General features: G+C 47.2%; 1 protein-coding gene across 2 annotated transcripts in view; it reads right to left on the bottom strand.

Moving 5' to 3' along the window:
* Positions 1–25592, bottom strand: part of insrb (insulin receptor b) — a 195948-nt gene that overhangs the window by 6375 nt on the left and 163981 nt on the right. The window contains exons 7-18 of one of the 2 annotated variants that reach the window (XM_064936126.1): positions 24194–24320; positions 22061–22311; positions 19791–19958; positions 19377–19575; positions 19088–19123; positions 8589–8872; positions 7750–7898; positions 5000–5156; positions 4664–4760; positions 4445–4512; positions 3712–3941; positions 1529–1802 (exon numbers count right to left, since the gene is read on the bottom strand). In XM_064936126.1, the coding sequence (XP_064792198.1) occupies positions 1529–1802; positions 3712–3941; positions 4445–4512; positions 4664–4760; positions 5000–5156; positions 7750–7898; positions 8589–8872; positions 19088–19123; positions 19377–19575; positions 19791–19958; positions 22061–22311; positions 24194–24320 (2040 nt within the window). The remainder of the gene's footprint in view (positions 1–1528; positions 1803–3711; positions 3942–4444; positions 4513–4663; positions 4761–4999; positions 5157–7749; positions 7899–8588; positions 8873–19087; positions 19124–19376; positions 19576–19790; positions 19959–22060; positions 22312–24193; positions 24321–25592) is intronic. The other variant, XM_064936127.1, reaches the window with a different exon arrangement.

Below are 25592 nucleotides of genomic sequence, written 5' to 3' on the forward strand. Positions count from 1 at the left end.
TAATCACATGTTTGGTACAGTCTTAATGTACTGTACCATCAGAGAGAGAATCACATGTTTGGTACGGTCTTAATGTACTGTACCATCACAGAGAGAATCACATGTTTGGTACTGTTTTAATGTACTGTACCATCACAGAGATAATCACATGTTTGGTACAGTCTTAATGTACTGTACCATCACATAGAGAATCACATGTTTGGTACGGTCTTAATGTACTGTACCATCACATAGAGAATCACATGTTTGGTACCATCACAGAGATAATCACATGTTTGGTACCATCACAGAGAGAATCACATGTTTGGTACAGTCTTAATGTACTGTACCATCACAGAGATAATCACATGTTTGGTACGGTCTTAATGTACTGTACCATCACAGAGATAATCACATGTTTGGTACAGTCTTAATGTACTGTACCATCACAGAGATAATCACATGTTTGGTACAGTCTTAATGTACTGTACCATCACAGAGATAATCACATGTTTGGTACAGTCTTAATGTACTGTACCATCACAGAGATAATCACATGTTTGGTACCATCACAGAGATAATCACATGTTTGGTACCATCACAGAGAGAATCACATGTTTGGTACGGTCTTAATGTACTGTACCATCACAGAGATAATCACATGTTTGGTACAGTCTTAATGTACTGTACCATCACAGAGATAATAACATGTTTGGTACCATCACAGAGATAATCACATGTTTGGTACAGTCTTAATGTACTGTCCCATCACAGAGATAATCACATGTTTGGTACAGTCTTAATGTACTGTACCATCACAGAGATAATCACATGTTTGGTACGGTCTTAATGTACTGTACCATCACAGAGATAATCACATGTTTGGTACCATCACAGAGATAATCACATGTTTGGTACCATCACAGAGATAATCACATGCTTGGTACAGTCTTAATGTACTGTACCATCACAGAGATAATCATATGTTTGGTACGGTCTTAATGTACTGTACCATCACAGAGATAATCACATGTTTGGTACAGTCTTAATGTACTGTACCATCACAGAGATAATCACATGTTTGGTACAGTCTTAATGTACTGTACCATCACAGAGATAATCACATGTTTGGTACAGTCTTAATGTACTGTACCATCACAGAGCTAATCACATGTTTGGTACAGTCTTAATGTACTGTACCATCACAGGGAGAATCACATGTTTGGTACAGTCTTAATGTACTGTACCATCACAGAGATAATCACATGTTTGGTACCATCACAGAGATAATCACATGTTTGGTACCATCACAGAGATAATCACATGCTTGGTACAGTCTTAATGTACTGTACCATCACAGAGATAATCACATGTTTGGTACAGTCTTAATGTACTGTACCATCACAGAGAGAATCACATGTTCGGTACGGTCTTAATGTACTGTACCATCAGAGATAATCACATGCTTGGTACCATCACAGAGATAATCACATGTTTGGTACCATCACAGAGATAATCACATGTTTGGTACTGTCTTAATGTACTGTACCTCCGATCTTGACGGTGTTGTCCTCAGCCACCATGCAGTTCCTGGCAGCTAGATCTCTGTGGACAAACTTCTTGGCGTTGAGGTAGGCCATGCCGTCTGCTATCTCTCCTGACATCTGGATCATCTCTTTCAGTGTGGGAGGGGGCTTCCCTGTGGGGTTACTCTCGGAGTCTGGACGGAGGGCCCGCAAGAAGCTCTTCAGATCCCCGTGGGTCATCAGCTCCATTACCACCAGAGTCGGCTGGCCCTTAGACACCACACCCAGCAGACGCACCTACAGACAGAGAGAACAGGGAGACTTGGTCACTACACTACAGACAGAGAGAACAGGGAGACTTGGTCACTACACTACAGACAGAGAGACTTGGTCACTACACTACCGACAGAGAGAACAGGGAGACTTAGTCACTACACTACAGACAGAGAGAACAGGGAGACTTAGTCACTACACTACAGACAGAGAGACTTGGTCACTACACTACCGACAGAGAGAACAGGGAGACTTAGTCACTACACTACAGACAGAGAGAACAGGGAGACTTAGTCACTACACTACAGACAGAGAGACTTGGTCACTACACTACAGACAGAGAGAGTTAGTCACTACACTACAGACAGAGAACAGGGAGACTTGGTCACTACACTACAGACAGGGAGAGTTAGTCACTACACTACAGACAGACAGACAGAACAGGGAAACTTGGTCACTACACTACAGACAGAGAACAGGGAGACTTGGTCACTACACTACAGACAGAGAGAGTTAGTCACTACACTACAGACAGAGAGAGTTAGTCACTACACTACAGACAGACAGAACAGGGAGACTTGGTCACTACACTACAGACAGAGAGAGTTAGTCACTACACTACAGACAGAGAGAGTTAGTCACTACACTACAGACAGAGAGAGTTAGTCACTACACTACAGACAGAGAGAACAGGGAGACTTGGTCACTACACTACAGACAGAGAGAACAGGGAGACTAGGTCACTACACTACAGACAGGGAGAGTTAGTCACTACACTACAGACAGAGAGTTAGTCACTACACTACAGACAGGGAGAGTTAGTCACTACACTACAGACAGAGAGAGTTAGTCACTACACTACAGACAGAGAGAGTTAGTCACTACACTACAGACAGAGAACAGGGAGACTTAGTCACTACACTACAGACAGAGAGAACAGGGAGAATTAGTCACTACACTACAGACAGAGAGAACAGGGAGAATTAGTCACTACACTACAGACAGAGAGAGTTAGTCACTACACTACAGACAGAGAGAGTTAGTCACTACACTACAGACAGAGAGAGTTAGTCACTACACTACAGACAGAGAGAACAGGGAGACTTAGTCACTACACTACAGACAGAACAGGGAGACTTAGTCACTACACTACAGACAGAGATTGTTAGTCACTACACTACAGACAGAGAGAGTTAGTCACTACACTACAGACAGAGAGAACAGGGAGACTTAGTCACTACACTACAGATAGGGATATTTAGTCACTACACTACAGACAGAGAGAACAGGGAGACTTAGTCACTACACTACAGACATAGAGAACAGGGAGACTTAGTCACTACACTACAGACAGAGATTGTTAGTCACGACACTACAGACAGAGAGAACAGGGAGAGTTAGTCACTACACTACAGACAGAGAGAGTTAGTCACTACACTACAGACAGAGAGTTAGTCACTAAACTACAGACAGAGAGAACAGGGAGACTTAGTCACTACACTACAGACAGAGAGAACAGGGAGACTTAGCCACTACACTACAGACAGAGATAATTAGTCACTACACTACAGACAGAGAGAACAGGGAGAGTTAGCCACTACACTACAGACAGAGATAATTAGTCACTAAACTACAGACAGAGAGAGTTAGTCACTACACTACAGACAGAGATAATTAGTCACTACACTACAGAGAACAGGGAGAGTTAAGAACATTAAAATATATACATACATTTCTCTACATAATAACTTGAGAAAATCTACTCAATGTAAAGATGCACTCCACAATGGGCGAAACAGCGCCAACGTCCGCCCCTGTTATTGTTTCGTTGACCAAGCGGAGGTGAGGAGCGTCGTGTCATGTGCAGTACATATTCTGACAGTAATATAGTATATAATAGTTCACAATGAAAGTGAACGAATAGGTTTCTTACCACGTGGTGGCAGCTGAAGGCCTTCATGACGGAGGCTTCGTTGAGGAACTCTATCCTCTCTCTCAGACTGGCCGACTCGTTGACCGTCTTCACTGCCACACGCGTGTCCGGCTCGCCCTTCACGATGTCCTTGGCGACGCCCTCGTAGACCATGCCAAACGAGCCCTGACCCAGCTCCTTGAGGATGTTGATCTTTTCCCTCGCCACCTCCCAGTCATCCGGTATGTATACTACACCACACAAAGGGAACAAAGTTCTCCTATTAGTTCACCACTTTATGTACTTAATACATAATGTACTGAATACATAATGTACTGAATACATAATGTACTGAATACATAATGTACTTAATCCATAATGTACTTAATCCATAATGTACTTAATCCATAATGTACTTAATGTACTTAAGACATAATGTACTTAATCCATAATGTACATAATGTACTTAATCCATAATGTACTTAATCCATAATGTACTTAATCCATAATGTACTTAATGTACTTAATCCATAATGTACTTAATGTACTTAAGACATAATGTACTTAAGACATAATGTACTTAAGACATAATGTACTTAAGACATAATGTACTTAAGACATAATGTACTTAAGACATAATGTACTTAAGACATAATGTATTACACTGTTTGTTTGTTTTTTAGCACATACACCACCTCACAGGAAAACAAAACCTGCTGGAGCGGTTTGAGGTGGGGTTCGTGGTTGTCCTTACCGTCGCTAGCGCTCAGGTACTCCGGGTTGGACGAGGCGATCAGAGGTCCAGTGGGTCCCTCAATTTGCCTGATACACACAGTCAAAAGAAGAGTCAAAGATATCCTTGCATATTTGTCTTGCCAAGCCATCATTGTAAATAATTACCTGCCTGGTAAAAATAAAAGGCAAAATAAATAAAATGATACCAAAAAAAAAATCTCAATCAATCAAGTCTTACTTTTTCTTATAGACCATGAAGACTCCGCCTCCCACGAAGAGCAGCAGAATGAAGCAGATGACTGGGCCAATGATAATGTTCAGTGAAACAATGTCCTCTGCAACAAACACAGCAGCCATTGGTCAGTCACGGTCACATGACCTGTGTGTCTAGAGTATGCTGTGCTTCCCCAGAGCCGGTTGTTTTGTGTATGTGTGGGGGAAGTGATGTTCTTTTATTGGCATGTTTTTCTGACACGTGTGAAAAAAACTAATCATTTGCAATAAATATAATCGCAAGACAATATATATCATTTCAGACCAAGCAAGTACATTGGCCCAGGCGGGCAGGACTTACTGTCGGGCATGAAGAAATAGGTGGGTTTAGTCCAGGAGCCATTTCCTGCCAGCGAGGTGGCACGGATCTTCACAGTGTAGTTCCCAGGATGCACCACACGAAGCCTGCAGCCTCCGATCTGGGCGTAGGTCTTCCTGGACACGCAGTGATGCAGCTCCTGGAACACAGATGAATACCCGGTTATAGAGTGGTGATTCCACTAGATCACACACAGTGTTGTATAAAGGGTGTGACTGAGTATCAGGGTTTATAATAGACGAGGCGTCGCTGGCCCGTAACAACAAAGTCTGCGAATCAAAGCTTTTCAACCTAGCATACTAACACTCAATCTTATCTTACATACAACAACAAAAATAAGAAGCACATGTGATTACCTTTCACAATTAAATATTTGTCCAGATATCTTTAAGCCACTGACCGTGTCAGTAAAAAGTGCAAAGCATTGTCATTGCAGAGGAATCAAAGCTCTTAATTCCTTGGTTACTGAGACATCTATTTGTTTACACGAGGGGAGGGAGGGGGTGCAGTTCCTGTTTCAATCGCCATGGTAACAGATCTACTACAGGCTCCCTGGGTAAGACGGTGCAGTAGTGAATACCAAATGAGTGATGAGTCCACACATTCACCACAGCTAGCGCACACACACACACACACACACACACACACACACACACACACACACACACACACACACACACACACACACACACACACACACACACACACACCAGGGGGTGACAATCAGAACTATAGACAAATCATAGATTTTCTTTCATAATTGCTGTGGCTGTTTTTCAGCATAACGCACAATACCATGATTATGAGCCCTGACAATATGGTTGAAAAACAACCAGCCAGGATCAAATTCAGACTGTAGCAACCAGGTATGCACCTAATAAACTAATCCTGGCCCAAGTAATAGTCCCCCAAACAACCCCGGTCACTGCCCTTTCCTAGCCAAACACCTACAAATGACTACTCCGTAAACTCAAGTCAACAAACATCCAAAACAAGAAAGAGCAAGGGAGAAATGGATTGAGAGAAACAGTTCTTTGATTCTAGTATTGGTACTGACCTCAGGGTCACCCATCTATCCTCCTGTAGCTGAGTCTAGTATTGGTTATTGACCTCAGGGTCACCTATCTATCCTCCTGTAGCTGAGTCTAGTATTGGTATTGACCTCAGGGTCACCTATCTATCCTCCTGGAGCTGAGTCTAGTATTGGTACTGACCTCAGGGTCACCTATCTATCCTCCTGTAGCTGAGTCTAGTATTGGTACTGACCTCAGGGTCACCCATCTATCCTCCTGTAGCTGAGTCTAGTATTGGTTATTGACCTCAGGGTCACCTATCTATCCTCCTGTAGCTGAGTCTAGTATTGGTACTGACCTCAGGGTCACCCATCTATCCTCCTGTAGCTGAGTCTAGTATTGGTATTGACCTCAGGGTCACCTATCTATCCTCCTGTAGCTGAGTCTAGTATTGGTACTGACCTCAGGGTCACCCATCTATCCTCCTGTAGCTGAGTCTAGTATTGGTACTGACCTCAGGGTCACCCATCTATCCTCCTGTAGCTGAGTCTAGTATTGGTTATTGACCTCAGGGTCACCTATCTATCCTCCTGTAGCTGAGTCTAGTATTGGTATTGACCTCAGGGTCACCTATCTATCCTCCTGTAGCTGAGTCTAGTATTGGTACTGACCTCAGGGTCACCTATCTATCCTCCTGTAGCTGAGTCTAGTATTGGTACTGACCTCAGGGTCACCTATCCTCCTGTATTTGAGTCTAGTATTGGTACTGACCTCAGGGTCACCTATCTATCCTCCTGTAGCTGAGTCTAGTATTGGTACTGACCTCAGGGTCACCCATCTATCCTCCTGTAGCTGAGTCTAGTATTGGCACTGACCTCAGGGTCACCTATCTATCCTCCTGTAGCTGAGTCTAGTATTGGTACTGACCTCAGGGTCACCTATCTATCCTCCTGTAGCTGAGTCTAGTATTGGTATTGACCTCAGGGTCTCCTATCCTCCTGTAGCTGAGTCTAGTATTGGTACTGACCTCAGGGTCACCTATCCTCCTGTAACTGAGTCTAGTATTGGTATTGACCTCAGGGTCTCCTATCCTCCTGTAGCTGAGTCTAGTATTGGTACTGACCTCAGGGTCTCCTATCCTCCTGTAGCTGAGTCTAGTATTGGTATTGACCTCAGGGTCTCCTATCCTCCTGTAGCTGAGTCTAGTATTGGTACTGACCTCAGGGTCACCCATCTATCCTCCTGTAGCTGAGTCTAGTATTGGCACTGACCTCAGGGTCACCTATCTATCCTCCTGTAGCTGAGTCTAGTATTGGTACTGACCTCAGGGTCACCTATCTATCCTCCTGTAGCTGAGTCTAGTATTGGTATTGACCTCAGGGTCTCCTATCCTCCTGTAGCTGAGTCTAGTATTGGTACTGACCTCAGGGTCACCTATCCTCCTGTAACTGAGTCTAGTATTGGTATTGACCTCAGGGTCTCCTATCCTCCTGTAGCTGAGTCTAGTATTGGTACTGACCTCAGGGTCTCCTATCCTCCTGTAGCTGAGTCTAGTATTGGTATTGACCTCAGGGTCTCCTATCCTCCTGTAGCTGAGTCTAGTATTGGTACTGACCTCAGGGTCACCTATCTATCCTCCTGTAGCTGAGTCTAGTATTGGTACTGACCTCAGGGTCACCTATCTATCCTCCTGTAGCTGAGTCTAGTATTGGTACTGACCTCAGGGTCTCCCATCCTCCTGTAGTTGATCTCGTACAGGATGATCATGCCGTTGGGGGCTTTGGGTTCCAGCCACTTGATGTGGACAGAGTCTGGGTTCTCCAACACAATCTCATGGCTCACCTGGCCCACAATGTCATCAGCTTTCTCTGCAGGGAGAGGAGAACACAGGCAGAAACATCATTAGTGTGTGGGACTGTGTACAGCCTTACCCTCGGGCTTGCTGTAGTCTGTTAGTGTGTGGGACTGTGTACAGCCTAACCCTCGGGCTTGCTGTAGTCTGTGGGACTGTGTACAGCCTTACCCTCGGGCTTGCTGTAGTCTGTGGGACTGTGTACAGCCTTACCCTCGGGCTTGCTGTAGTCTGTTAGTGTGTGGGACTGTGTACAGCCTAACCCTCGGGCTTGCTGTAGTCTGTGGGACTGTGTACAGCCTTACCCTCGGGCTTGCTGTAGTCTGTTAGTGTGTGGGACTGTGTACAGCCTTACCCTCGGGCTTGCTGTAGTCTGTTAAGTGTGTGGGACTGTGTACAGCCTTACCCTCGGGCTTGCTGTAGTCTGTTAGTGTGTGGGACTGTGTACAGCCTTACCCTCGGGCTTGCTGTAGTCTGTTAGTGTGTGGGACTGTGTACAGCCTTACCCTCGGGCTTGCTGTAGTCTGTTAGTGTGTGGGACTGTGTACAGCCTTACCCTCGGGCTTGCTGTAGTCTGTTAGTGTGTGGGACTGTGTACAGCCTTACCCTCGGGCTTGCTGTAGTCTGTTAGTGTGTGGGACTGTGTACAGCCTTACCCTCGGGCTTGCTGTAGTCTGTTAGTGTGTGGGACTGTGTACAGCCTTACCCTCGGGCATGGTGCGTGCGCTGACGTAAGTGGCCATGCTGCAGCGTTGGGAGTCCGAGGGGTGGTTACAACCATGGATCTCTATCTGGTAGCTGGTGAAGTGGCGCAGGTTGGAGATGACGGTTGACTCCTTGGCGAACACCACAAGTGTCACCTTGGAGCCCTCCGCCCCCTCGCCCTCTGGGCTGGGCGTGGTCGACGCGTTGGGCAGGGTTGGGGGAGTGGTCAGGAAGCGAGGCAGGGTGGCGTTGGCCACACCCACTGAGCGGCGCCGACGAGACGGTCTGAAGAAGAAAAGGGTGGAGAGGCCAGGTGAGATGAGGGGTGTTACACAGGAACAAAGAGCGAAGACTAAAAATGTTCTAAGCGGAAGGACTGTCATTGAAAACTTTCACAATAATCAAAGACCTGGTCGTCCTATGGGACTAACCTACCTACCATACAGACCTCTGCTGAAGATCCACGTTAGTTTCTCCAACCTAGAAAGCCCATTTTAACAACCCAACACAGCACCTAAATCAAAAAGGTGTTTACATGAATTGATCTACTCTTCTCCATGCAAGGTTAGGTGATGAGAGAAAGAGGCGTTGTGAGTTAGAGTCTATAGTAAGTAGTCTTGTCCTCTGGTCACAAGGTCCTTTAACTCAGCCTGACTTTTACAACACCAATCTACTTGACTCGGAGCGCCAAGTCTAGGTCCAAGAGGCTTCTAAACAGCTCCTACCCCCAAGCTATAAGACTCCTGCACGCCTAATCAAATTGCTACCCAGACTATTTGCATTGCCCCCCCCCCCCCACTCCCCTCTTTTACACCACTGCTACTCAGTTGTTATCTTCTACGCATAGTCACTTTAAATAACTCTACCTACATGTACATATTACCTCAACTTACCAGTGTCCCCACACATTGACTCTGTACCGGAACCCCCCCTTGTATATAGCCTCCACATTGACTCTGTACCGGTACCCCCTGTATATAGCCTCCACATTGACTCTGTACCGGTACCCCCTGTATATAGCCTCCACATTGACTCTGTACCGGTACCCCCTGTATATAGCCTCCACATTGACTCTGTACCGGTACCCCCTGTATATAGCCTCCACATTGACTCTGTACCGGTACCCCCTGTATATAGCCTCCACATTGACTCTGTACCGGTACCCCCTGTATATAGCCTCCACATTGACTCTGTACCGGTACCCCCTGTATATAGTCTCCACATTGACTCTGTACCAGTACCCCCTGTATATAGCCTCTACATTGACTCTGTACCGGTACCCCCTGTATATAGCCTCTACATTGACTCTGTACCGGTACCCCCTGTATATAGCCTCCACATTGACTCTGTACCGGTGCCCCCTGTATATAGCCTCCACATTGACTCTGTACCGGTACCCCCTGTATATAGCCTCTACATTGACTCTGTACCGGTACCCCCTGTATATAGCCTCCACATTGACTCTGTACCGGTACCCCCTGTATATAGCCTCCACATTGACTCTGTACCGGTACCCCCTGTATATAGCCTCCACATTGACTCTGTACCGGTACCCCCTGTATATAGCCTCCACATTGACTCTGTACCAGAACGCCCCTTGTATATAGCCTGTGGAAACTATATACAGGGGGTACGGGCCACAGAGTCAATGTGGAGGCTATATATACAGGGGGGGGAGTCAATGTGGAGACTATATACAGGGGGTACCGGTACCCCTGTATATAGTCTCCACATTGACTCTGTACCGGTACCCCCTGTATATAGCCTCTACATTGACTCTGTACCGGTACCCCCTGTATATAGCCTCCACATTGACTCTGTACCGGTGCCCCCTGTATATAGCTTCCACATTGACTCTGTACCGGTACCCCCTGTATATAGCCTCTACATTGACTCTGAACCGGTACCCCCTGAATATAGTCTCCACATTGACTCTGTACCGGTACCACCTGTATATAGCCTCCACATTGACTCTGTACCGGTTTCCCCTGTATATAGCCTCCACATTGACTCTGTACCGGAACCCCCTGTATATAGCCTCCACATTGACTCTGTACCCTGTATATAGCCTCCACATTGACTCTGTACCCTGTATATAGCCTCCACATTGACTCTGTACCCTGTATATAGCCTCCACATTGACTCTGTACCGGTACCCCCCTGTATATAGCCTCCACATTGACTCTACCGTAACACCCTGTATATAGCCTCCACATTGACTCTGTACCGTAACACCCTGTATATAGTCTCATTATTTTACTGCTGCTCTTTAATTACTTTAATTCTAATCCATTTTTTTTAACTGCATTGTTGGTTAGGGGCTCGTAAGTAAGCATTTCATTGTAAGGTTGTATTCGGCACCTGTTGTATTCGGCGCATGTGACTAATACAATTTGATTGGACTCCTCCACAGTCAGCCGGGTGGACAGGCTGCAGTTACACTCATCACCAACAGATGGAGCCACAGAGTCTTCTGCTCGCCTAGCAGCCAGCCAGTCAACTAGGTTTGTTTAAGTTTGAGTTGACTACAGACTGAGCAGTGTTGAGAACAGAACAGGTTGTGGCTGATAAGAGGATTTTTATATGGTTTCTCCTCTATTTCTATGGCAGCTACAGTTTAGTTGTATTGTTTGTATAGCGTTGTATTTTTGATTTGTGTGACTGTTCTTGTCTATCAGTGTATCAAGTGCTTAGTTACTTGTCATGTCCTGTGTTTATGTAGACCCCCAGGAAGAGTAGCTGCTTCTTCTACAAAAGCTAAATGGGGATCCTAATAAACAAGCAAGTATGACCCTACTACTACGGAGAGTTGAGGGAATTTCCAACTTCCCCCTGGGCCCAAAATCAGCTTTTTATTTTCTTATCTTCCTAATAGTTGAGGTTCACATTTTGGGATGGTAATCTGATGCTAGATCAGATCACGTTCGTAATCCGGTGCTTGATCAGATCACGTGGTACTCTACTGTTAGAACAGATCCCGTGGTAATTCCGATGCTAGATCAGATCCCGTTCGTAATCTGGTGCTAGATCAGATCACGTTCGTAATCCGGTGCTTGATCAGATCACGTGGTACTCTACTGTTAGAACAGATCCCGTGGTAATTCCGATGCTAGATCAGATCCCGTTCGTAATCCGGTGCTAGATCAGATCACGTTCGTAATCTGGTGCTAGATCAGATCACGTTCGTAATCTGGTGCTAGATCAGATCATGTGGTACTCTACTGTTAGATCAGATCCCGTGGTAATCTGATGCTTGATCAGATCACGTGGTTCGACTGAGGCAACTTCTTCCTCAGCAGGCAGGGTGACATCAGCATAGAGTGGCTTTATCCATCTGTCACCGTGAGTCTTCAGAACGCTGGCTGCCTGGCTGAGCCCACAGTTATGATGTCACCGTGAGTCTTCAGAACGCTGGCTGCCCGGCTGAGCCCACAGTTATGATGTCACAGTGAGTGTTCAGAACGCTGGCTGCCTGGCTGAGCCCACAGTTGTGATGTCACAGTGAGTCTTCAGAACGCTGGCTGCATGGCTGAGCCCACAGTTATGATGTCACCGTGAGTCTTCAGAACGCTGGCTGCATGGCTGAGCCCACAGTTATGATGTCACAGTGAGTCTTCAGAACGCTGGCTGCCTGGCTGAGCACACAGTTATGATGTCACAGTGAGTCTTCAGAACGCTGGCTGCCTGGCTGAGCCCACAGTTATGATGTCACAGTGAGTCTTCAGAACGCTGGCTGCCTGGCTGAGCACACAGTTGTGATGTCACAGTGAGTCTTCAGAACGCTGGCTGCCTGGCTGAGCCCACAGTTGTGATGTCACAGTGAGTCTTCAGAACGCTGGCTGCCTGGCTGAGCCCACAGTTGTGATGTCACAGTGAGTCTTCAGAACGCTGGCTGCCTGGCTGAGCCCACAGTTATGATGTCACAGTGAGTCTTCAGAACGCTGGATGCATGGCTGAGCACACAGTTATGATGTCACAGTGAGTCTTCAGAATGCTGGCTGCATGGCTGAGCCCACAGTTGTGATGTCACAGTGAGTCTTCAGAATGCTGGCTGCATGGCTGAGCCCACAGTTATGATGTCACAGTGAGTCTTCAGAACGCTGGCTGCCTGGCTGAGCCCACAGATGTGATGTCACAGTGAGTCTTCAGAACGCTGGCTGCCTGGCTGAGCCCACAGTTGTGATGTCACAGTGAGTCTTCAGAACGCTGTCTGCCTGGCTGAGCACACAGTTATGATGTCACAGTGAGCCTTCAGAACGCTGGCTGCCTGGCTGAGCACACAGTTGTGATGTCACAGTGAGTCTACAGAACGCTGGCTGTGACAGTGTGGGGGTGATGCATTGATACAGACAGCACCACAGACAAACAGACAGAAAGACAGACAGCCCCCACAGACAGACACAACCCGACAGACAGTCTGCACCAATGGACAGACTGACAGAGGGACAGAGACTGCACCACGGACAAGGGACGGACGGAGAGACGGACGGTCAGACAGAGAGGGCCCACAGAAGACAGACAGCCAGCCAGCACCAGACGGACATCACCACAGACAAACAGCACCAATGAGACAGACAGACGGACAGACTGAAAGATAGCACCACAGACAGACAGCACCACAGGCAGACAGACAGCACCACAGACAGACTGAAAGATCGCACCACTGACAGATAGACAGCACCACAGACATACACAGCACCACAGACATACACAGCACCACAGACATACACAGCACCACAGACATACACAGCACCACAGACATACACAGCACCACAGACATACACAGCACCACAGACCGACAGATGGACAGACAGACAGGCGGCACCACAGACAGACAGGCAGCACCACAGACAGACAGGCAGCACCACAGACCGACAGATGGACAGACAGACAGGCAGCACCACAGACAGACAGGCAGCACCACAGACAGACAGGCAGCACCACAGACAGACAGGCAGCACCACAGACAGACAGACAGCACCACAGACAGACAGACAGCACCACAGACAGACAGGCAGCACCACAGACAGACAGACACCACCACAGACAGACAGATGGACAGACTGAAAGACAGCACCACTGACAGACAGACACCACCACAGACAGGCGGATAGACAGCACCACTAACAGCACCACCGACAGACAGATGGACAGACTGAAAGACAGCACCACTGACCGACAGCATCACTGACAGACAGACAGCGCCGCCGACAGACAGACAGCACCACTGAACACACTGCCCAATGTTGGCCATGTCACTACACTACCAGATAAATACAGACAGTCAGTAGAACAACAGACCTCCCAAAATGGCATCAGAACAGAACCTAGCCAGGTCTGAACCAGGTCAGTACTGGGTCACAAACAGTCTATCCAGTCACATGGTCCTCTGTAGCTCAGTTAGTAGAGCATGGTGCTTGCAACACTGGGACAGTGGGTTCAATTCCCAGGACCACCCATACACAAAATGGATGCCACTTTGGATAAAAGCGTCATATATATTCACTCTACTGTTGTCGGTTGTCTTGCTCTGCCGGACCAGTAAGGTTGAGGGGGAAGGGGGGAATTAGGAGTAGTGTGGTACTGTTGTCTTGCTCTGCCACACCAGTAAGGTTTAGAGGGAAGGGGGGAATTAGGAGTAGTGTGGTACTGTTGTCTTGCTCTGCCGGACCAGTAAGGTTTAGGGGGAAGGGGGGAATTAGGAGTAGTGTGGTACTGTTGTCTGTTGTCTTGCTCTGCCGGACCAGTAAGGTTGAGGGGGAAGGGGGGAATAAGGAGTAGTGTGGTACTGTTGTCTTGCTCTGCAGGACCAGTAAGGTTGAGGGGGAAGGGGGGAACTAGGAGTAGTGTGGTACTGTTGTCTGGCTCTGCCGGACCAGTAAGGTTGAGGGGGAAGGGGGGAACTAGGAGTAGTGTGGTACTGTTGTCTTGCTCTGCCGGACCAGTAAGGTTTAGGGGGAAGGGGGGAACTAGGAGTAGTGTGGTACTGTTGTCTTGCTCTGCCGGACCAGTAAGGTTTAGGGGGAAGGGGGGAATTAGGAGTAGTGTGGTACTGTTGTCTGTTGTCTTGCTCTGCCGGACCAGTAAGGTTTAGGGGGAAGGGGGGAACTAGGAGTAGTGTGGTACTGTTGTCTTGCTCTGCCGGACCAGTAAGGTTTAGGGGAAGGGGGAATTAGGAGTAGTGTGGTACTGTTGTCTTGCTCTGCCGGACCAGTAAGGTTGAGGGGGAAGGGGGGAATTAGGAGTAGTGTAGTACTGTTGTCTTGCTCTGCCGGACCAGTAAGGTTTAGGGGAAGGGGGAATTAGGAGTAGTGTGGTACTGTTGTCTTGCTCTGCCGGACCAGTAAGGTTTAGGGGGAAGGGGGGAATTAGGAGTAGTGTGGTACTGTTGTCTTGCTCTGCCGGACCAGTAAGGTTTAGGGGGAAGGGGGGAATTAGGAGTAGTGTGGTACTGTTGTCATGCTCTGCCGGACCAGTAAGGTTTAGGGGGAAGGGGGGAATTAGGAGTAGTGTGGTACTGTTGTCTTGCTCTGCCACACCAGTAAGGTTTAGAGGGAAGGGGGGAATTAGGAGTAGTGTGGTACTGTTGTCTTGCTCTGCCGGACCAGTAAGGTTTAGGGGGAAGGGGGGAATTAGGAGTAGTGTGGTACTGTTGTCTGTTGTCTTGCTCTGCCGGACCAGTAAGGTTGAGGGGGAAGGGGGGAATAAGGAGTAGTGTGGTACTGTTGTCTTGCTCTGCCGGACCAGTAAGGTTGAGGGGGAAGGGGGGAACTAGGAGTAGTGTGGTACTGTTGTCTGGCTCTGCCGGACCAGTAAGGTTGAGGGGGAAGGGGGAACTAGAGTAGTGTGGTACTGTTGTCTTGCTCTGCCGGACCAGTAAGGTTTAGGGGGAAGGGGGGAACTAGGAGTAGTGTGGTACTGTTGTCTTGCTCTGCCGGACCAGTAAGGTTTAGGGGGAAGGGGGGAATTAGGAGTAGTGTGGTACTGTTGTCTGTTGTCTTGCTCTGCCGGACCAGTAAGGTTTAGGGGGAAGGGGGGAACTAGGAGTAGTGTGGTACTGTTGTCTTGCTCTGCCGGACCAGTAAGGTTTAGGGGGAAGGGGGGAATTAGGAGTAGTGTGGTACTGTTGTCTTGCTCTGCCGGACCAGTAAGGTTGAGGGGGAAGGGGGGAATTAGGAGTAGTGTAGTACTGTTGTCTTGCTCTGCCGGACCAGTAAGGTTTAGGGGGAAGGGGGGAATTAGGAGTAGTGTGGTACTGTTGTCTTGCTCTGCCGGACCAGTAAGGTTTAGGGGGAAGGGGGGAATTAGGAGTAGTGTGGTACTGTTGTCTTGCTCTGCCGGACCAGTAAGGTTTAGGGGGAAGGGGGGAATTAGGAGTAGTGTGGTACTGTTGTCATGCTCTGCCGGACCAGTAAGATTTAGGGGGAAGGGGGGAATTAGGAGTAGTGTGGTACTGTTGTCTTGCTCTGCCGGACCAGTAGGGTTGAGGGGGAAGGGGGGAATTAGGAGTAGTGTGGTACTGTTGTCTGGCTCTGCCACACCAGTAAGGTTTAGGGGGAAGGGGGGGAATTAGGAGTAGTGTGGTACTGTTGTCTGGCTCTGCCACACCAGTAAGGTTTAGGGGGAAGGGGGGGAATTAGGAGTAGTGTGGTACTGTTGTCTTGCTCTGCCGGACCAGTAAGGTTTAGGGGGAAGGGGGGAATTAGGAGTAGTGTGGTACTGTTGTCTTGCTCTGCCGGACCAGTAAGGTTTAGGGGGAAGGGGGGAATTAGGAGTAGTGTGGTACTGTTGTCTTGCTCTGCCACACCAGTAAGGTTTAGGGGGAAGGGGGGAATTAGGAGTAGTGTGGTACTGTTGTCTTGCTCTGCCACACCAGTAAGGTTGTAGGGGGAAGGGGGGAATTAGGAGTAGTGTGGTACTGTTGTCTTGCTCTGCCGGACCAGTAAGGTTGAGGGGGAAGGGGGGAACTAGGAGTAGTGTGGTACTGTTGTCTTGCTCTGCCGGACCAGTAAGGTTGAGGGGGAAGGGGGGAACTAGGAGTAGTGTGGTACTGTTGTCTGTTGTCTTGCTCTGCCGGACCAGTAAGGTTGAGGGGGAAGGGGGGAACTAGGAGTAGTGTGGTACTGTTGTCTTGCTCTGCCGGACCAGTAAGGTTGAGGGGGAAGGGGGGAACTAGGAGTAGTGTGGTACTGTTGTCTTGCTCTGCCACACCAGTAAGGTTTAGGGGGAAGGGGGGAATTAGGAGTAGTGTGGTACTGTTGTCTTGCTCTGCCGGACCAGTAAGGTTTAGGGGGAAGGGGGGAATTAGGAGTAGTGTGGTACTGTTGTCTTGCTCTGCCACACCAGTAAGGTTTAGGGGGAAGGGGGGAACTAGGAGTAGTGTGGTACTGTTGTCTTGCTCTGCCACACCAGTAAGGTTGAGGGGGAAGGGGGGAATTAGGAGTAGTGTGGTACTGTTGTCTTGCTCTGCCGGACCAGTAAGGTTTAGGGGGAAGGGGGGAATTAGGAGTAGTGTGGTACTGTTGTCTTGCTCTGCCGGACCAGTAAGGTTTAGGGGGAAGGGGGGGAATTAGGAGTAGTGTGGTACTGTTGTCTTGCTCTGCCGGACCAGTAAGGTTTAGGGGGAAGGGGGGAATTAGGAGTAGTGTGGTACTGTTGTCTTGCTCTGCCGGACCAGTAAGGTTGAGGGGGAAGGGGGGAATTAGGAGTAGCGTGGTACTGTTGTCTTGCTCTGCCACACCAGTAAGGTTTAGGGGGAAGGGGGGAATTAGGAGTAGTGTGGTACTGTTGTCTTGCTCTGCCGGACCAGTAAGGTTGAGGGGGAAGGGGGGAATTAGGAGTAGTGTGGTACTGTTGTCTTGCTCTGCCACACCAGTAAGGTTGAGGGGGAAGGGGGGAACTAGGAGTAGTGTGGTACTGTTGTCTTGCTCTGCCACACCAGTAAGGTTTAGGGGGAAGGGGGGAATTAGGAGTAGTGTGGTACTGTTGTCTGGCTCTGCCGGACCAGTAAGGTTTAGGGGGAAGGGGGGAACTAGGAGTAGTGTGGTACTGTTGTCTTGCTCTGCCGGACCAGTAAGGTTTAGGGGGAAGGGGGGAACTAGGAGTAGTGTGGTACTGTTGTCTTGCTCTGCCGGACCAGTAAGGTTGAGGGGGAAGGGGGGAACTAGGAGTAGTGTGGTACTGTTGTCTTGCTCTGCCGGACCAGTAAGGTTGAGGGGGAAGGGGGGAATTAGGAGTAGTGTGGTACTGTTGTCTTGCTCTGATCTCCTTGTTCACTTCCTGTTCCATAATTACCATGTCTTCCACTCAGACACAGGATTAAACCCCAGCTGAGGGGTGTGTGTGTGTGTGTGTGTGTGTGTGTGTGTGTGTGTGTGTGTGTGTGTGTGTGTGTGTGTGTGTGTGTGTGTGTAGATCTAAATCGTGTTAGTTTATGTGTGGAGGTCTGAACACTATGTGTGGAGCAGTCTAAACGGCAGGGCAGCAGTCTGCATGAACGGATGGTAACGGGTACAATAATCACTCCCATGGGAAAGGAGGGGTGTAGGTGGGATGGGGGCACCAGACGACCCCCCTCTCCCTCTGCAGCTGGGTTCCGGAACAGAGCGTAAACAGGGACACACACGTCACACAGGCTAGCTGGATAGCACGCTAGAACACACACACATCCAGGGCCAAACAATAGGAGAGCGGGGCCCTTGCCTGAGGGAGGGACGTAGCACAGTGTTCCTGTGACTGTGTGAATAACAGCAACAGACCACTCACAGTCAGGGCCCAGACACTGTAATCCCCCACCCCACCCCACCAGCTCGCTACTAAATTACAGCTCGGCTGTAGTAGAAACGATAACATCTCTTGTGACTGGTGAGTTAAAGCAGAAGAGCCAAGGCCGGACCACACCGCTTGAAACCGCGGCAAAGCAGACGAGACCGACTCAGATAGTGATTTCCCATGACTCATCTCAGCATCTATACACATGCCTTAAACGGGGAGGGTGTGTGTCAGCCCAGGGGCCTGTCAACAGCGCGTCTGAAAGCCAGCTGGTCCACCTGCCAAAGAGCCTCTGGTGCCGACGCTACAGAACGCTACACAATTCATCTCTTCTCACATATTCCTGGAATTACCATCAAAGGGGAACAGAACTCATAGAGGCTTTTACTAATTAAACCACGGTCTTCTTCACAGCGCTGACGCTCCCATCATCATGCTTGGGTTGAGCAGGCATTTCAATTGTCACACAGAGGGAAAGACATTTTCCCAGAGCTCTCCACCAAGGCGAGAGCATTGATAGTTGTGAATTAACACACAAACACAGGATTGGAAGCACAGAGAGGAGGTGGGGAGGGCGAGCAAGTTTCGTCACCACCCCCCCAACGAATTAGTGCATCAAATTACGCATTCCACCACTGACATAGAGCTGCTGGTTGTTGTGTTCTGATTGGCTGACAAGGTGAGGAGGGGCTGGGCATTAACACCAGCACTTGAACGCCATTGGCTTACCCATTGTCAGAAGAGTTGCTTACAGCAGGTGTTGTTCTGGAGGAATGAGAGATCAGCTGTGTTCAGGGCCTACCTGCCATCAGACTGTCTATACTTCACTTACAGTGGGGCAAAATAAGTATTTAGTCAGCCACCAATTGTGCAAGTTCTCCCACTTAAAAAGATGAGGCCTGTAATTTTCATCATAGGTACACTCCATATTAATGCCCCCTGATTTTGGAATGAGATGTTTTACGAGCAGGTGTCCACATACTTTTGTTAGTGTAGTGTAACTCTGCTATAATCCTACCTGGGTTCAAACACTTCGTTGTGGATGTAGTTTTCAAAGGTCTTGCGGTAGTCAGACTCATCAGCCTCCTTCTTAAGCTGGGTCTCTGTTTTGGGGCAGGAACAGCAACGGCTCCCTGGCCCAGGCTCGTCTGTTTGGTTCCATTTCTGTTCCTCTTCAGTGTCCAGGTGGGTAGGAGCCCGCGACGGCAGCTTCATTCCTACAGACAGACAGACAAAAGACAGTTAAACTGAATCCCAATGGTCCCAAATGTCACATCTGCACCAAAATAGGAGATGACCCACAAATCCCGTTCTCATTGGTCAACAGATCATCAGACAAGACCCATGAGATCATCTGACACGATTGATGGATCCTTTCCTAAACTGTAATATGAAATAATCACGTGAAAAATGACAATCCTCCACGTCTCACCTTTCTGACAGTAATCGAACTTGTAGAGGTCGCTGTCCTCGGGCTGCTGCTGACAGTACACCAGGTAGTGAGTGATGTTCCCGTTGGGATCCGTGGGAGGTTTCCACTTCAGGATGATTTGAGAGGACGAGTTGGACGAGGAGATGGGGTCCAGTGGCACGGACGGCTCTGAAATAACAACAACATCAACATTGCTTGAGTTAAGCGGAAGGACATTTAACAACAAGAACAACATTGCTAGAGTTAAGCGGAAGGACATTTAACAACAAGAACAACATTGCTAGAGTTAAGCGGAAGGACATTTAACAACAAGAACAACATTGCTAGAGTTAAGCGGAAGGACATTTAACAACAAGAACAACATTGCTAGAGTTAAGCGGAAGGACATTTAACAACAAGAACAACATTGCTAGAGTTAAGCGGAAGGACTTAACAACAAGATCAACATTGCTAGAGTTAAGGGGAAGGACTGTTAACAACAACATCAACATTGCTAGAGTTAATGCGGAAGGACTGTTAACAACAAGATCAACATTGCTTGAGTTAAGCGGAAGGACTTAACAACAAGATCAACATTGCTAGAGTTAAGGGGAAGGACTGTTAACAACAACATCAACATTGCTAGAGTTAATGCGGAAGGACTTAACAACAAGATCAACATTGCTTGAGTTAAGCGGAAGGACTTAACAACAAGATCAACATTGCTAGAGTTAAGCGGAAGGACTTAACAACAAGATCAACATTGCTAGAGTTAATGCGGAAGGACTGTTAACAACAAGATCAACATTGCTTGAGTTAAGAGTAAGGATTGTTGTCAGACTGGGGCTGGAGGGGACCTATTGGTGGATAACAGCCAGCTTCTATAGTCTGTCATCTAGGATTACATTGTGTCCGTTAAGTACATAGCGTGTATTTACCATGTAAATTGTAAAGAGTAAAGTCATGGTTGGCCTACCTTTTAAAATGTTTCACTAAAACGGTTTGATTCATAGGTGCTACCTCGTATTATGTCTGCTGGAGCAGTATGGGGACAAATTATACTGGTGTTAACTGTGTTTTGAATAGTGCTGCAGATTTGACCTTGGTGTGGGTAAATACATGTCAAATGTTGCTATTCAAAATTACATGGGCTGGAAAATTCCATGGCATCACCAGCAGCTATGCATTTTTTAAATTTTATATATATATATTTTTAAATTGGCAGAGATTTTGCAGCATGCCAAATGAACGTCTATGTAAACACTTCATTTTAATGGGCTTGTGATGTTGCAACTGCAAATATGTTTTCTTTACAGTACCATGTCCAAGCCTTTTTTAATTCCGCCCATATGGCTCGCCTCACTGATACGGACAGAGTGTATTCTAGAAATTACCGTAATGCTTTTGAATAAGCACTTTTAGAGAGCAATGAACGCAAGTGGTACCAACTGATAAACCAACCAGAAAGTAACAAAATGCTCACCGACTGCCTTTTAAATTACCAGGGCAGAACCCTGTGTGCGTTTCAACCATATTCAAAGCTAGTTTTCTAAATGTAGATATGGAGTGGCCCCTCTCGCTATTGAGACTAGTCGATCCACAAACACCCCCCTAGGTAAACGTGTCTGTACTTTCAGTAATGATGGTTCCATTGAAACCGAAGCTCCTACCTTGCTTTATGTGGGTTATATACAACAACATTAGAGATTACCTTTTTTGTCAGTGAAAATGTTTATGGTCTTGCTGAAAATAAAATGTCACAATTATCAGATAACAATGTAGTAGAATGCTGTCAGGACTACTGAGTCACAAACACAGTAGTAGAATGTTGTAAGAACGGAGGACTGTGTTTGTGACTCAGTAGTAGAATGTTGTAAGGACAGAGGACTGTGTTTGTGACTCAGTAGTAGAATGTTGTAAGGACGGAGGACTGTGTTTGTGACTCAGTAGTAGAATGTTGTAAGGACAGAGGACTGTGTTTGTGACTCAGTAGAAGAATGCTGTCAGGACGGAGGACTGTGTTTGTGACTCAGTAGTAGAATGTTGTAAGGACAGAGGACTGTGTTTGTGACTCAGTAGTAGAATGTTGTAAGGACGGAGGACTGTGTTTGTGACTCAGTAGTAGAATGTTGTAAGGACGGAGGACGGTGTTTGTGACTCAGAAGTAGAATGTTGTAAGGACAGAGGACTGTGTTTGTGACTCAGTAGTAGAATGTTGTAAGGACGGAGGACTGTGTTTGTGACTCAGAAGTAGAATGTTGTAAGGACGGAGGACGGTGTTTGTGACTCACTGGTGGCATTGGTGCGGACGTAGATGATTTCGCTCTTGGCCCCGAGGACCTGGTGTTCGTCTGAGGCGGAGAGCTGGGTCTTGACCATGATGGCGTACTGGGTCCAGGGCTTCATGGGATGGATGAGGAAGCCAGGCTCCGCCTGCTCTTTCCCCTCCGTGGCCCGGGGTGGAGGGTCGACGTCAGCTATCACCCAGCTGTTAGAGCCGCACGCATCCTGGCCATCAAACTCTGTCACGTTCTTATAAGGCCTGGAGACGGAGAGGACAGAAAGACATTGACATACTACAAGTGGAGAAATGACTGTTACTGCTACTAGCCGGCTACCACTCGCTACTCTAATCTACACCATTAGAGACTGCTGTCCGATCTCAATAGTCATGGAAGCTCCAATATAAACTGCACACCTTTCGATTCAACACTTTTGACACTTTACAGCAGGGTTTGGCCCACCAAGTTATTGGCCCCCCCAAGCCTTCTGAGCAACAACAAAAAAGTTGTTGTTGTTGTTGGACATTTAAAAAAAACAACTAAAACAGCAGGAAATCAGCTCCAAGTAATTTTAATTTAAGAAATCTGTTCCCGAATATCCTCAGACATAAGAGAGAGACACACGTGATCGTATACAAATGTAAGCAAGGTTTAAAATTATTGTTTTAGTCAAGCATATCGGTTTGGGCTTCTTGTGGTCAATATGCTAATTATTTGTAATTATACTGGACAAAAATATAAACAACACATATAGTGTTGGTCCCATGTTTCATGAAATAGAAGATCACAGGAATATTTCCATACGCCAAAAAGCTAATTTCTTTCAAATTTCGGGCACAAATGTGTTTACATCCCTGTTAGTGAGCATTTCTCTCTTACCAAGACAATCCATCCACCTGACAGGTGTGGCATATCAAGAAGCTGATTAAACAGCCTGATCATTACACCCTGTGCTGAAGACAATAAAAGGCCACTCTAAAATGTGCAGTTTTGTCACATAAAAAAAGCCACTGATGTCTCAAGTTGAGGGAGCGTGGAATTGGCATACTGACTGCAGAATTGTTATTTGTCTATCATAAGCCACTTTCACGTTGTTTTAGAGAATTTGGAAGTACATGCAACCGGCCTGACAACCGCAGACCACGTGTAACCACGCCAACCCAGGACCTCCACGTCTGGCTTCTTCACCAACGAGATCGTCTGAGGAGGCCTGGCCAGGCTTTCTACTAGACGGTGGAACATTGCTGCAGGGACTTGCTTCCCTTCAGCCACAAGAGCATTAGTGAGGTCGTGCACTAATGTTGGGGCATTTAGTCCTGGCTCACAGTCGGCGTTCCAAGTTCATCCCAAAGGTGTTTGGTGGGGTTGAGGACCGGGCTCTGTGCATGCCAGTCAAGGTCTTCCACACCAATCTTGACAAATCCTTTCTGTATGGACCTCACTTTGCGCATCCGGGCATTGTCATGCTGAAACAGGAAAGGGCTTTGGCCACAAAGTCGGAAGTACAGAATCGTCTAGAATGTCATTGTACGCTGCAGCGTTAAGATTTCCCATCACTGGAACTAAGGGGCCGAGCCAGAAACATGAAAAACAGCCCCATTCCTCCCCCGCCAAATTTCACAGTTGACACTATGCATTCGAGCAGATAGCATTTGCCAAACCCAGATTCGCCATTGGACTGCAAGATGGTGAAGCGTGATTCATCACTCCAGAGAATGCATTTCCACTGCTCCAGAGACCAATGGCGGCGAGCTTTACACCTTTCCAGCTGACGCTTGGCATTGCGCATCGTAAGTTTAGGCTTGTGTGCGGCTGCTCAGTCATGGAAACTAATTTCATGAAGCTCCAGATGAGCAGTTCTTGTACTGAATTTGCTTCCAGAGGCAGCTCGGATCTCGGTAGTGAGTGTTGCAACCGAGGACAGACCATTTTTACGCGCTACCTGCTTTCAGCACTGGGCGGGGCCCGTTCTGTGAGATTGTATGACCTAGCACTTCGCGGCTGAGACAATGTTGCCCCTAGATGTTTCCACTTCACAATAACAGCAGTTACAGTTGACCAAGGCATCTCTAGCTCTAGGAGATAGTAACCTTGTCCCACAGGGCAAGGGCATAACTCACTCATGTATCGTTTTATACTTACGCCTCTTTGTAGAGGACCATGAAGCCCAGTAGGTCTCTATAGTCTGGCGGCCAGAAGGGTTCCCACTTGAGGAGGATCTTGTCCGACTGTGTGCGCACTGTGGTGAAATTCAGGAACTGGGTCTCACCTGGTGACCAAGAAACAGAGACAAACAGAGCTTAAGGACAGGAGTGATCAGGGCGAATCAGAGAGGTGGGAGAATAGCCATATTGTAGAAGAGGTTACTAAAAATGCTAAGTAACTGAAACAACCCAATACAGATTGGAGGACTGACCTACTGACCACTTTTATCCAAAGCAACTTACAGTCATTGCGAGCATCCATTTTCATAGCGTCAGGCTCTATGCTCTATCAACTGAGCCATAAAGGATCACTAAACACTCGATAGTAAATGTTAACTGTATGAGACGCCTTGGGTAAATATGTCTGCTACATGACGACTATATGGTGACTCGTTTCAGGAAACTAGGTGCATGTCGAGCATCACTACTTCACAGGAGAGCTATTTGAACGTAAACTTCTTTTTTTATTTCATTTATCAAAATGCAGTCGAAATGAGAACACAGAAGACTGTTGTATAAAACACCTGTCTCCGGATTACATCTTCAAACTAAGGGCTTCCATGGCATCCGTGACAGAGAGGGAGAAGCGTCCATCCATGTATACGAGTAAGATAGTCTCGCTAGCTACATTTTCAGATATGACACGTTTCTCATTTTGCCAAAAAGTCATCAAGTTAAAGTGTATTGCTAGCTAGCTAGCTAGCTAATGTTAGCTGGCTGGCTAGCTAGCTTACATTACATGTATGATCTGTGTAGTAATATTATTTGTATCTCAGAGCCATTTGCATTGCTAGTTATCACCTAAAGTTAGCTAGCTAACATTGAACCTGTTTGGTTAACTACTTGCAGATTCCTGCAGGGTAGTAAAGTTGTAAATTGGGATTATGGTTCATTGTTTAGCTAGCTAGCTACATGTCTAAACAAAAGACTCCACTATGCAAGTAACTGCAGTACCAGTCAAAATGTTGGGCACACCTACTCATTAAAGGGTTTTTCTTTATTTGTAACTGTTTTCAATTTTCTAAAACGTAGAAAATAGTAAAAATGAAGAAAAACCCTTGAATGAGTAGGTGTCCAAACTTTTGCCTGGTTATATATTTCAATAGAATGTTTATGACGTCACTGCCACAACTGTCGTAGCTGCTAAATTCGCTTTGATTATCTACTCTGATTTCAGAGCACTCTCGTCTGAGTGTGCCAGAGCGCAGAAGAACAGACAAATTTACGAATGCTCAACACCCGTTGAATATGGACGTGTCAGTAAACGTTGGCAAAAAAAACGTCATTAAATTGTTGCCAGCAGCTCAGTTGCAGTCACCAACACTCTGGATAACAAA

The sequence above is a fragment of the Oncorhynchus masou genome, chromosome 24, assembly GCF_036934945.1.
Source record: "Oncorhynchus masou masou isolate Uvic2021 chromosome 24, UVic_Omas_1.1, whole genome shotgun sequence".
NCBI lineage: Eukaryota > Metazoa > Chordata > Actinopteri > Salmoniformes > Salmonidae > Oncorhynchus > Oncorhynchus masou.